The sequence below is a fragment of the Microcaecilia unicolor genome, chromosome 2, assembly GCF_901765095.1.
Source record: "Microcaecilia unicolor chromosome 2, aMicUni1.1, whole genome shotgun sequence".
NCBI lineage: Eukaryota > Metazoa > Chordata > Amphibia > Gymnophiona > Siphonopidae > Microcaecilia > Microcaecilia unicolor.
Window position 1 is genome coordinate 314,613,716 of NC_044032.1, and position 13,971 is coordinate 314,627,686.

General features: G+C 50.4%; 1 protein-coding gene across 1 annotated transcript in view; it reads right to left on the reverse strand.

The window, feature by feature from the left end:
- Window positions 1-299: 299 nt before the first annotated feature.
- Window positions 300-13,971, reverse strand: part of TMEM38B (transmembrane protein 38B) — a 469,261-nt gene continuing 455,589 nt past the window's right edge. Inside the window, exon 6 of the mRNA XM_030194322.1 lies at window positions 300-1,278. Coding sequence (XP_030050182.1) covers window positions 1,027-1,278 — 252 coding nt within the window. The 3' untranslated portion in view covers window positions 300-1,026. The remainder of the gene's footprint in view (window positions 1,279-13,971) is intronic.

Genomic DNA, 13,971 nt, shown 5'->3' on the forward strand with positions numbered 1-13,971 from the left:
CCAGCCCTATGATTCAACTAGAACGGTACATGATGTGGGTCAAAAACCCACAATGGATTCTCCTAGCTTACGGTGTTTTGGCACTTTATAGAAACAATGCACTCAAATGCTGAGGTAAAAGAAGAATTGTGTTTACAAGATCAGCTCCTATCAGTTCCTAAATGAAAACGGCATAAGCATTGAGGGATCCTTTTACTAAGCTTAGCGTATTTTTGACATGTGCTGAGGCCCACTTTTACTGCAGTGGGTAAAAGGCTACCCCTCTTTTTTTAAAAAGAAATGGCCACTTACCACACGGCCATTTCAGGGGGGGGGGGGGGGCACTTACTGCCACCTATTGAAGTGGCAGTAAGGGCTCCCATGCTAACCAGGCAGTGTACTGCTGGGTAAGGCACCAACACTACAAAAATAGAAAATATTTTTGTAGCGCCAGAAATGGCTCGGCGGTAGTTCCGGATTGCCACACACCAAGCCTTTAGTAAAAGGGCCCCTGAATAAGTCTTGGAGGAGACTTCTTCACATATTTACCTGGTAGGGGACATATCACCCAGTTAAGTCATCCAAGGCAGGTGAATAAAAAGAAGAAAGCCACTAATGGATACAGGAACATAATGGCAACAGAACCAACACTTGGAACAAGCCAAAATACAACTATAGTGTATTATTATTAACCAGATGGAAGTATACCATTTAAATCCTGTCTTCATTGTCTTTTCACATTTTCTCCGATTTTACCTTCATTTTACATCATGTTAGATGTACCATCATCAAAAAATATATTTGAGTTGGTAGAATTGATACCTTCACTAACATAGCCTATGTTTTAAAATGCAAGTTTTGGGACTAGTAAGGTCTCTTCCATGGGCAATGCTTAATGAAGATTTCTTCTCTACCCAACTGTTGTTTTTATATATATTATTTGAAAACAAAAATATTTTAGCACTCAACAGTAATTAAAAATGTATTTGTATATAAATGTATCTATATATTTTCTCGATATAACTGCTGCAAGGTGGTCACTGGAGTTCAATCTGCCTTTTTAGTTTGTCTTTCCCTTGTGACTGTGCTGCTTTCTCTCTCAATAGCATCTGAAGTGGCAGGAGAGTCATTACATTCATGTATCAGAGGTTTGGAAGCTTGGCCTGTGCCATTTGAGGATGTACAAGTGTCACTCTTTATATTTTCAGAAGCCTGTTCCAAGCCAAAAAGCATTCGCCCAAGTACTGCCTCAAAGGGGGCAAATGGAGATGTTGTAGAATGTGTCAGCATCATGGTTACCTAGATCAAAAGAAGAAAACATTCCAGGTTAGCCCCAGTGTGAAGCTATTCTTTTATTTCTCCAAAGATTAAAGCGAATGCTACATACCTGTAGAAGGTATTCTCCGAGGACAGCAGGCTGATTGTTCTCACTGATGGGTTGACGTCCTCGGCAGCCCCCTCCATCGGAAAGTTTACTAGCAAAGGCCTTTGCTAGTCCTCGCGCGCCCATGCGCACCGCGCATGCGCGGCCGTCTTCCCGCCCGAAACCGGCTCGAGCCGGCCAGTCCAGTATGTAGCAAGACAATACACTTCAAGGGAAGACTCAACTCCAAAGGGGAGGCGGGCGGGTTTGTGAGAACAATCAGCCTGCTGTCCTCGGAGAATACCTTCTACAGGTATGTAGCATTCGCTTTCTCCGAGGACAAGCAGGCTGCTTGTTCTCACTGATGGGGTATCCCTAGCCCCCAGGCTCACTCAAAAAAACAACCATGGTCAATTGGGCCTCGCAACGGCGAGGACATTAATGAGATTGACCTAAAAAATTTACCAACTAACTGAGAGTGCAGCCTGGAACAGAACAAACAGGGCCCTCGGGGGGTGGAGTTGGATCCTAAAGCCCAAACAGGTTCTGAACAACTGACTGCCCGAACCGACTGTCGCGTCGGGTATCCTGCTGCAGGCAGTAATGAGATGTGAATGTGTGGACAGATGACCACGTCGCAGCTTTGCAAATTTCTTCAATGGAGGCTGACTTCAAGTGGGCTACCGACGCAGCCATGGCTCTAACATTATGAGCCGTGACACGACCCTCAAGAGCCAGCCCCGCCTGGGCGTAAGTGAAGGAAATGCAATCTGCTAGCCAATTGGATATGGTGCGTTTCCCTACAGCCACTCCCCTCCTATTGGGATCAAAAGAAACAAACAATTGGGCGGACTGTCTGTGGGGCTGTGTCCGCTCCAGATAGAAGGCCAATGCTCTCTTGCAGTCCAATGTGTGCAGCTGACGTTCAGCAGGGCAGGAATGAGGACGGGGAAAGAATGTTGGCAAGACAATTGACTGGTTCAGATGGAACTCCGACACGACCTTTGGCAAGAACTTAGGGTGAGTGCGGAGGACTACTCTGTTATGATGAAATTTGGTGTAAGGGGCCTGGGCTACCAGGGCCTGAAGCTCACTGACTCTACGAGCTGAAGTAACTGCCACCAAGAAAATGACCTTCCAGGTCAAGTACTTCAGATGGCAGGAATTCAGTGGCTCAAAAGGAGGTTTCATCAGCTGGGTGAGAACGACATTGAGATCCCATGACACTGTAGGAGGCTTGACAGGGGGCTTTGACAAAAGCAAACCTCTCATGAAGCGAACAACTAAAGGCTGTCCTGAGATCGGCTTACCTTCCACATGGTAATGGTATGCACTGATTGCGCTAAGGTGAACTCTTACAGAGTTGGTCTTGAGACCAGACTCAGACAAGTGCAGAAGGTATTCAAGCAGGGTCTGCGTAGGACAAGAGCGAGGATCTAGGGCCTTGCTGTCACACCAGACGGCAAACCTCCTCCAATGGAAGAAGTAACTTCTCTTAGTGGAGTCTTTCCTGGAAGCAAGCAAGATGCGGGAGACACCCTCTGACAGACCCAAAGAGGCAAAGTCTACGCCCTCAACATCCAGGCCGTGAGAGCCAGAGACTGGAGGTTGGGATGCAGAAGCGCCCCCTCGTCCTGTGTGATGAGGGTCGGAAAACACTCCAATCTCCACGGTTCTTCGGAGGATAACTCCAGAAGAAGGGGGAACCAGATCTGACGCGGCCAAAAAGGAGCAATCAGAATCATGGTGCCTCGGTCTTGCTTGAGTTTCAACAAAGTCTTCCCCACCAGAGGGATGGGAGGATAAGCATACAGCAGGCCCTCCCCCCAATCCAGGAGGAAGGCATCCGATGCTAGTCTGCCGGGGGCCTGAAGCCTGGAACAGAACTGAGGGACTTTGTGGTTCACTCGAGATGCGAAGAGATCCACCAAGGGGGTGCCCCACGCTTGGAAGATCTGGCGCACCACTCTGGAGTTGAGCGACCACTCGTGAGGTTGCATAATCCGGCTCAGTCTGTCGGCCAGACTGTTGTTTACGCCTGCCAGATATGTGGCTTGGAGCACCATGCCGAGACGGCGGGCCCAGAGCCATATGCTGACGGCTTCCTGACACAGGGGGCGAGATCCGGTGCCCCCCTGCTTGTTGACATAGTACATGGCAACCTGGTTGTCTGTCTGAATTTGGATAATTTGGTGGGACAGCCGATCTCTGAAAGCCTTCAGAGCGTTCCAGATCGCTCGCAACTCCAGAAGATTGATCTGTAGATCGCGTTCTTGGAGGGACCAACTTCCTTGGGTGTGAAGTCCATCGACATGAGCTCCCCATCCCAGGAGAGACGCATCCGTGGTCAGCACTTTTTGTGGCTGAGGAATTTGGAAGGGACGTCCCAGAGTCAAATTGGAGCAAACCGTCCACCAATACAGGGATTTGAGAAAACTCGTGGACAAGTGGATCACGTCCTCTAGACCCCCAGCGGCCTGATACCACTGGGAGGCTAGGGTCCATTGGCAAGATCTCATGTGGAGGCGGGCCATGGGAGTCACATGAACTGTGGAGGCCATGTGGCCCAGCAATCTCAACATCTGCCGAGCTGTGATCTGCTGGGACGCACGCACCCGCGAGACGAGGGACAACAAGTTGTTGGCTCTCGCCTCTGGAAGATAGGCGCGAGCTGTCCGAGAATCCAGCAGGGCTCCTATGAATTCGAGTTTCTGCACTGGGAGAAGATGGGACTTTGGGTAATTTATCACAAACCCCAGTAGCTCCAGGAGGCGAATAGTCATCTGCATGGACTGCAGGGCTCCTGCCTCGGATGTGTTCTTCACCAGCCAATCGTCGAGATATGGGAACACGTGCACCCCCAGCCTGCGAAGTGCCGCTGCTACCACAGCTAGGCACTTTGTGAACACCCTGGGCGCAGAGGCGAGCCCAAAGGGTAGCACACAGTACTGGAAGTGGCGTGTGCCCAACTGAAATCGCAGATACTGTCTGTGAGCTGGCAGTATCGGGATGTGTGTGTAGGCATCCTTCAAGTCCAGAGAGCATAGCCAATCGTTTTGCTGAATCATGGGGAGAAGGGTGCCCAGGGAAAGCATCCTGAACTTTTCTTTTACGAGATATTTGTTCAGGGCCCTTAGGTCTAGGATGGGACGCATCCCCCCTGTTTTCTTTTCCACAAGGAAGTACCTGGAATAGAATCCCAGCCCTTCTTGCCCGGATGGCACGGGCTCGACCGCATTGGCGCTGAGAAGGGCGGAGAGTTCCTCTGCAAGTACCTGCTTGTGCTGGAAGCTGTAAGACTGAGCTCCCGGTGGACAATTTGGAGGTTTTGAGGCCAAATTGAGGGTGTATCCCTGCCGGACTATTTGGAGAACCCACTGATCGGAGGTTATGAGAGGCCACCTTTGGTGAAAAGCTTTCAACCTCCCCCCGACCGGCAGGTCGCCCGGCACTGACACTTGGATGTCGGCTACGCTCTGCTGGAGCCAGTCAAAAGCTCGCCCCTTGCTTTTGCTGGGGAGCCGCGGGGCCTTGCTGAGGCGCACGCTGCTGACGAGAGCGAGCGCGCTGGGGCTTAGCCTGGGCCGCAGGCTGTCGGGAAGGAGGATTGTACCTACGCTTACCAGAAGCATAGGGACCAGTCTTCCTTCCCCCGAAAAATCGTCTACCTGTAGAGGTAGAGGCTGAAGGCTGCCGGCGGGAGAACTTGTCGAATGCGGTGTCCCGCTGGTGGAGAGACTCTACCACCTGCTCGACTTTTTCTCCAAAAATGTTGTCCGCACGGCAAGGCGAGTCCGCAATCCGCTGCTGGAGTCTATTCTCCAGGTCGGCGGCACGCAGCCATGAGAGCCTGCGCATCACCACACCTTGAGCAGCGGCCCTGGACGCAACATCAAAAGTGTCAAACTCCTCTGGCCAGGAATTTTCTGCATGCCTTCAGCTGCCTGACCACCTCCTGAAAAGGCTTGGCTTGCTCAGGGGGAAGAGCATCAACCAAGCCCGCCAACTGCCGCACATTGTTCCGCATGTGTATGCTCGTGTAGAGCTGGTAAGACTGGATCTTGGCCACGAGCATAGAAGAATGGTAGGCCTTCCTCCCAAAGGAGTCTAAGGTTCTAGGGTCTTTGCCCGGGGGCGCCGAAGCATGCTCCCTAGAACTCTTAGCCTTCTTTAGGGCCAGATCCACAACTCCAGAGTCATGAGGCAACTGAGTGCGCATCAGCTCTGGGTCCCCATGGATCCGGTACTGGGACTCAATCTTCTTGGGAATGTGGGGATTACTTAGTGGCTTGGTCCAGTTCGCAATCAATGTCTTTTTTAGGACATGGTGCAAGGGAACAGTGGACGCTTCCTTAGGTGGAGAAGGATAGTCCAGGAGCTCAAACATTTCAGCCCTGGGCTCGTCCTCCACAACCACCGGGAAGGGGATGGCCGTAGACATCTCCCGGACAAAGCAAGCAAAAGACAGACTCTCGGGAGGAGAAAGCTGTCTCTCAGGAGAGGGAGTGGGATCAGAAGGAAGACCCTCAGACTCCTCGTCAGAGAAATATCTGGGGTCCTCCTCTTCCTCCCACGAGGCCTCACCCTCGGTGTCAGACACAAGTTCACGAACCTGCGTCTGCAACCTCGCCCTACTCGACTCGGTGGAACCCCGTCCACGGTGGGGGCGTCGAGAGGTAGACTCCCTCGCCCGCATCGGCGAAGCTCCCTCCGCCGACGTAGTCGGGGAGCCTTCCTGGGAGGTGGCCGCTGTCGGCACCGCACGCGGTACCGACGTCGGGGACCTCAACCCGGGCGATGGGCCAGCCGGCGCCACGCTCGACGGTACCGGTGGCGCAAGCACCGCCGGTACCGGAGGGGTAGGGCGCAACAGCTCTCCCAGAATCTCTGGGAGAACGGCCCGGAGGCTCTCGTTTAGAGCGGCTGCAGAGAAAGGCTGAGAGGTCGATGCAGGCGTCGACGTCAGAACCTGTTCCGGGCGAGGAGGCTGTTCCGGGCTGTCCAGAGTGGAGCGCATCGACACCTCCTGAACAGAGGGTGAGCGGTCCTCTCGGTGCCGATGCCTGCTGGGTGCCGAATCCCTCGGCGACCCAGAGCTCTCGGTACCGACATGGGGAGGAGACCGGTGTCGATGCTTCTTCGACTTCTTCCGAAGCATGTCACCGGAGCTCCCCGGCACCGACGAGGAGGACGTAGAATCCATCCGTCGCTTCCTCGGGGCCGAGACCGAAGAAGGTCGATCCCGGGGGGGCTGTACCGCAGGAGCCCTCAGGGTAGGAGGAGACCCACCCGAAGGCTCACCGCCACCAGCAGGGGAATGGACAGCCCTCACCTGCACTCCTGACGATGCACCTCCGTCCGACGACATCAGCAGACGAAGTCTCGGTACCACCGATGTCGATGCAGTCGCCCGATGCCTCGGCGCCGATGCAGAGGTTCGATGCCTCGATGCAGTCGATGAAGCGGCAGCCAAGGAAGATGGTCCGGACGCTGACGACGTCGATGCACTCGATGCCTCCGGTGCCGATGCCGACGAAGAGCCCGAGAACAAAACATTCCACTGGGCTAATCTCGCTACCTGAGTCCGCCTTTGTAACAGGGAACACAGACTGCAGTTCTGAGGGCGGTGCTGGGCCCCTAGACACTGAAGACACGCAGAGTGCCTATCAGTGAGCGAGATTACCCGGGCGCACTGGGTGCACTTCTTGAAGCCGCTGGAAGGCTTCGATGTCATGGGCGGAAAAATCACGCCGGCGAAATCAAAAGCCGAAATGGCGAAAATTGAAGCACCAAAATTTAGAGGGAGAAAAATCTCGACCGAGGCCAAAAGAGGCCTACCCCGACAACGAAAGAAAACTTACGGGGCAAAAACTGAGAAATACGGGAAGGGCAGAAAACCCGAAAGGGTCTTCCGGAACACTACCGGAGCGCTTCCCGAACTTTTTCAAGGAAAAACTGCAAAAAAAAAAACACGTCGAAAAGGACGCGCGAGGTCGACTCTCTGGGGCACGAACGGCGTAACACGACCGTACCGAGCGCGGACGAAAGAAGACTGGCCGGCTCGAGCCGGTTTCGGGCGGGAAGACGGCCGCGCATGCGCGGTGCGCATGGGCGCGCGAGGACTAGCAAAGGCCTTTGCTAGTAAACTTTCCGATGGAGGGGGCTGCCGAGGACGTCAACCCATCAGTGAGAACAAGCAGCCTGCTTGTCCTCGGAGAAAGACATATACCCGAGAAAGAAAACTGAATGATCACCAAAAATTAAGGTAAGAACATAAGAGCAGCCATACTGGGTCAGACCAATGGTCCATCTATTTGCTTAACACCTCAACCACTACATATACACCCGTAACACCTCAGTCACTACTTATGGCCCCTGTACACATTCTCTTGTCCTGTCCCTTCCTAATCTTTTTCCCCTCCCCCTACCACTGTCTACCGCTAAAACTCACTGCCCACCCATGTCCTCTCCCATCCTGCTCACCACTGCAATACCCTATTCACCCCCGTCCCTCACCATCTCACCATCTCTCTTATCCCCCTCCTCCTTCCTAGCTCTCAACCTTCAACACTTCCTTCCTGCCATTAACCAATCCCCATTCCTCCTAAGTGCATCTTGTCTTCGTCGCCTTCGTCGCCCTACCTCCCCCACCCTCCTCCGCACTCTCTTGCTCCTCCTCCTGCTATCCGCGGGAGACATCAATCCCAATCCAGGTCCCCCCCACCTGTCCTCGTCCTATCCATGCAAACGATTCCGGGATGTCTCCAATCTCATCTCTATTCCCCTCCTCCCCCCCTCTTCCCTCCCCTTCTCTTGTGCCCTGTGGATGCCCGCTCGGTCTGCAACAAACTTCCCTTCACCCACGATCTCTTCATCTCTCGTTCCCTTCAACTGCTCGCCCTAACTGAAACCTGGCTCTCCCCTGATGACTCTGCCTCAGTCGCGGCCCTATGCCACGGAGGTTCTCTCTTCTCCCACACTCCCCGCCCAGTTGGCCGCGGTGGAGGCGTCGGGTTACTACTCTCGCCCTCCTGTAGTTTCCAACCCTTCCTCCTACCGCAATCTCACTGCATCTCATCCTTTTAAGCCCACTCCATCCGTCTATTCTACCCGTTGCCACTCAGAGTGGCAGTCATTTACCGCCCCCCTGATAAATCCCTCTCTTCCTTCCTCACTGACTTCGATGCCTGGCTTTCTGTTTTTCTTTATCCCTCATCTCCGTCCCTCATTCTCAGAGACTTTAACATACACGCTGATGACCCATCCGACTCTCACGCTTCTCAGTTCCTCACTCTAACATCCTCCTTCAACCTCCAGCTGTGCTCCACCACCCCTACTCACCAAAATGGCCATTGTCTTGACCTCGTCCTCTCCTCTTCCGGATCACCCTTCAATTTCCACGCCTCAGCTCTTCCTCTCTCTGATCATCACCTGATCATCTTCACACTTCTTCACCCCCCCTCAGCCCCGCCCAACATTAACCACTACTTCCAGGAATCTCCAGGCTATTGACCCTCCCACCTTATCCTCTAGTATTTCTAATCTCCTCCCATCCATCATGTCCTCCGAGTCTGTCAACAAGGCTGTCTCCGCTTACAATGCCACTCTCTCCTTTGCTCTGGACACCCTCGCACCATCCATCTCCCATCCCACAATGCGTACTAAGCCCCAGCCCTGGCTGACCCCTTGCATCCGTTACCTTCGCTCCTGCGCCCGATCTGCGGAACGCCTCTGGAGGAAATCTCGCACCCATTCAGATTTCCTTCATTACAAATTCATGCTATCCTCCTTCCAGTCCTCCCTATTCCTTGCCAAACTGGACTACTACACCCAATTGACCAATTCTCTCAGCTCCAACCCTCGTCGTCTCTTCGCCACCCTTAACTCCCTCCTCAAAGTGCCTTCCCCTCCCCCCCCCCCCCCCATCACTCTCTCCTCAATCACTGGCTGACTACTTCCGCGACAAGGTGCAAAAGATCAACCTTGAGTTCACTACCAAGCCACCACCTCCTCTTCACCCTTCAACCAACCAACCCTGGCCTCTTTCTTCTCCTTTCCTGGTATCACCGAGGAGGAAACCGCCCGCCTTCTTTACTCCTCGAAATGCACCACTTGTTCCTCTGATCCCATCCCCACCAACTTACTGAACACCATCTCTCATACTGTCACCCCCTCATCTGTCATATCCTCAACCTCTCTCTCTCCACTGCAACTGTCCCTGACACCTTCAAGCACGTCGTAGTCACACCTCTCCTCAAAAAAACATCACTTGACCGTACCTATCCCTCCAACTACTGCCCCATCTCCCTCCTACCCTTCCTCTCCAAAATACTTGAGTGCGCCGTTCACAGCTGCTGCCTTGATTTTCTCTCCTCTCAGGCCATCCTCGATCCGCTTCAATCCGGTTTTCGCCCTCTACACTCGACAAACAGCACTCTCTAAAGTCTGTAATGACCTGTTCCTTGCCAAATCCAGAGGCCACTACTCCATCCTCATCCTCCTCGATGTATCCGCTGCTTTTGACACTGTCAATCATGATTTACTTCTTGCCACATTGTCCTCATTTGGGTTCCAGGGCTCTGTCCTCTCCTGGTTCTCCTCCTATCTCTCCCACCGCACCTTCACTCTCATGGATCTTCCTCCACCCCCATCCCGCTTTCTGTTGGAGTTCCCCAGGGATCTGTCCTTGGTCCCCTTCTTTTTTCAATCTACACCTCTTCCCTGGGCTCACTGATCTCATGTCATGGTTTCCAGTATCATCTTTATGCTGATGACACCCAGCTGTATCTCTCCACACCAGACATCACTACAGAGACCCAGGCCAAGGTATCAGCCTGCTTATCCAACATTGCTGCATGGATGTCCAACCTCCACCTGAAACTGAACATGGACAAGACCGAGCTTATCGTCTTTCCACCAAAACCCACTTCTCCTCTTCCTCCACTCTCGATCTCAGTTGATAACACCCTCATCCTCCCCGTTTCATCCGCCCGCAACCTTGGAGTCATCTTCGACTCCTCCCTCTCCTTCTCTGCGCATATCCAGCAGACAGCCAAGACCTGTCGCTTCTTTCTCTTTAACATCAGCAAAATTTGCCCTTTCCTCTCTGAGCACACCACCTGAACTCTTATCCATGCTCTCATTACCTCTCGCCTTGACTACTGAACCTACTCCTCACTGGCCTCCCACTTAACCATCTATCCCCCCTTCAATCCGTTCAGAACTCTGCTTCACGTCTTATATTCCGTCTGAACCGGTATACTCATATCACCCCTCTCCTCAGGTCACTTCACTGGTTTCTGATTAGATACCGCATACAGTTCAAGCTTCTCCTTCTTACCTACAAATGCACTCAGTCTGCAGCCCCTCATTACCTCTCTACCCTCATCTCCCCTTACGTTCCCGCCCAAAACCCCTGCTCACAGGACAAATCCCTCCTTTCAGTACCCTTCTCCACCACCGCCAACTCCAGGCTCCGCCCATTCTGCCTCGCCTCACCCTATGCTTGGAATAAACTTCCTGAGCCCTTACGCCAACCCCCTCCCTACCCATCTTCAAATCGTTGCTCAAAGCCCACCTCTTCAATGTTGCCTTCGGCACCTAACCTTTATACCTTTCAGGAAATCTAGACTGCCCCAATTTGACTGCCCCTACTTGAGTGACTGTACATTTGTCCTTTAGATTGTACGCTCCTTGAGCAGGGACTGTCCTTCTATGTTAAATTGTACAGCGCTGTGTAACCATAGTAGCGCTTTAGAAATGTTAAGTAGTAGTAGTAGTATCTAGCCCAGTATCCTGTTTTCCAAACAGTGGCCAAGCCAGGTCACAAGTACCTGGCAGAAACCCAAATTGTAGCAACACTCCATACTACAAATCCCAGGGCAAGCAGTTGCTTCCCATGTCTGTCTCAATAGCAGACTATGGACTTTTTCTCCAGGAATTTGTCCAAACCTTTTTTAAATCCAGATACACTAACTGCTGTTACCACCTCCTCCGGCAAAGAGTTGAGTGAAACATATTTCCTCCTATTTGTTTTAAAAGTATTTCCATGTAACTTCCTTGAGTGATCCCTAGTCTTTGTATTTTTGGAACAAGTAAAAATATTGATTTACTTCTACTCGTTCTACACCATTCAGTATTGTATACCACTGCAAGCCTGGAGGCTATTGATGCAGTGTATACTCGGGTACAGTAGGTTTCTTCTGTACCTGGAGGGCTCAGAATTAAAAAAAAAAAAAATCACAAACTGAAGTGGAATTTGAACCAGCCCCCTGCACTAACATTAGGCTATTCCTCAACTTTACATGGAGGTCTACTAAGAAGTCTAATTAACAACATACATCTTTTTCGACACAGATGCCCCTTCCCCAATCAGAGTTGGTTGTCCATATTTTGGATCCACCCTAGACTGCCCAAATACACCCAGACCATGACCCCCTGCCTTAAAGACATACTGCAGTTTTAGTCATCCATATCCTGGCTTTATAAAATCAGAATTTGGATGTCCATGCAACATGGATGCCCAAATGCTGTTTTCAGACATACAAAACACGAATAGAACTTCTAAAATAAAGGCCTTGTTTACAAGAGGAATGAGTATTGCACTCATAATGCTGCTCACAAGGTAGAACCCATTCTATTTTGGAAGGCAGTCAAGGTAGTACTGTGACTTCACAGAAAAAATAGCTGGCTATGGAAATGGTACATTTGGAGTCCCTATTATGAATCTGTATGAAGAATTTAGTTCACACAGCAGGGAGTAGGGAGGAAAATGCCACCAAGAAGGTGGAGATACGCTAGGGGAATTTAGTTTCCTCCTCTATACCTGCCAATTCATCTCATTATGTTGCTGTACCAGGGGCCCTTAATAAGCTCATACATGAACGGCTCCCAATACAATATTGTACCATAAATACCATTTTTATAAATACAGAAACAAGGCTGGGCAGATGTTGGCTCAAATAACACCATGGCTATCTTGAGTCTAAGGGGGCAGACTGGGCAGCTGACTACAAAAATTGAGAAAATGGCAGTAATCTTTTGACATTTCTTTGCCATGTTATACTCCTCTGAGCAACAATGATCACAACAAGAAATCAGGGAGTACTTAGCAAAAATAGATTTACCTAGCCTATCTGCCACATCCAAGATCTAAGGGGTCCTTTTACAAAGCCTGAGCCCTTACCATGCGGTAACCATGCAGTGTGTGCTAACTTGGGTGCAACTGCCAGTTACCACTGGGAATCTCCCCCCCCCCCCCCCCCCCACGGTAGAAAATAGAAAATTATTTTCTACTGTGGAATTTGGCGCACACCAAATTTGGAATTACCACCGGGCATACCCGCTACTCCGGAGGTAGTGCCGATTGAGCACACACTCCCCACACGTTAGCCCTCCCGCGCGTTTGTAAAAGGGCCCCTAAATGTACCTGTGGTAGCTATTACATAAGTAAATAAGTATTGCCATACTGGGAAAGACCAAAGGTCCATCGAGCCCAGTATCCTGTTTCTAACAGTGCACAATCCAGGTCACAAATACCCGGCAAGATCCGGTGGTGGATGGAGGGGAGCAGCAGCGACGACGACGACCTTGGCGGGGGGGGGGGGGGGGGGGGGGGGGGGTCTTGCCCTGGCCCAGTCTCTCGGCGGCCCTGTTCCCAGTAGCAGGTATATTGGTGCTGTAATGTATTACAGTAGCATATTTAAATGAAATAACTACTTCTGAAGGTTACAGGTATGGATGGGGATGGATTGGATCTTAGTGGAGACAGGCGGGTGGGTATGGGTTAGATTCTAGTGGTGTGCCCTTGATAATGTTTGCACCTTGTAAGTGTGTCACGAGATGAAAAAGGTTGACAATCACTGTATTAAAGCCACACAATTGCAGAATCTACAGGGTAAGGAAGAGGTACTGTGGGTTAGTCTGGAAAGAGGAAATGGACAGATTTAATTGAAGACATTAAAAATATTCTATTCTATTATGATTCTTCTATACTGCTTTCATATATTTCTCAAAGAAGTTTACAATAAGATTAGATATTTTATATAGATATAATTTGTAATTCATATCTTAATATGACTTCAGACCTAATTCTACAAAGTAAACAAATAGGATTTTAAAACTTTACAAAAAAGGATATAGTTGGATACCAATCTTATAGATAATTGTATTCTATTCCATACTTTAGGCCCCTAAAATGAAAAAGAGCGTTCCCAAATAGATTTCAATTTCATTTCCTTTGTCAAGTCTCACAATTTTTACATTTCTCAACTGTTCTCATACCTAAAGGAGGTATTAATTGCTCTACTATAATTGTATTCATACCACAGACACATTTATATACTTGACAGGCTCTCTTAAAATGAATGCGGGATTCCACTTTTATCCAATGCAATTTTTCCAATAAAGGGCTGATTTCACTAAATTTTTCTAAACCATATATCAAGCAAGCAGCCATATATTGCATTAATTGAAGACAATGCATTTGTTGTTTATTAAAGTAAAGGAGTTAAAATTGCCTGTGCAATAATTCAAGATAAGCTTAAAGATGATCTAATCACATAAAGTTTATGTAAGTGATAAAAGAACTTCCTCACAAGGGCATTAATCTGGAATTCATAAGTATGTCT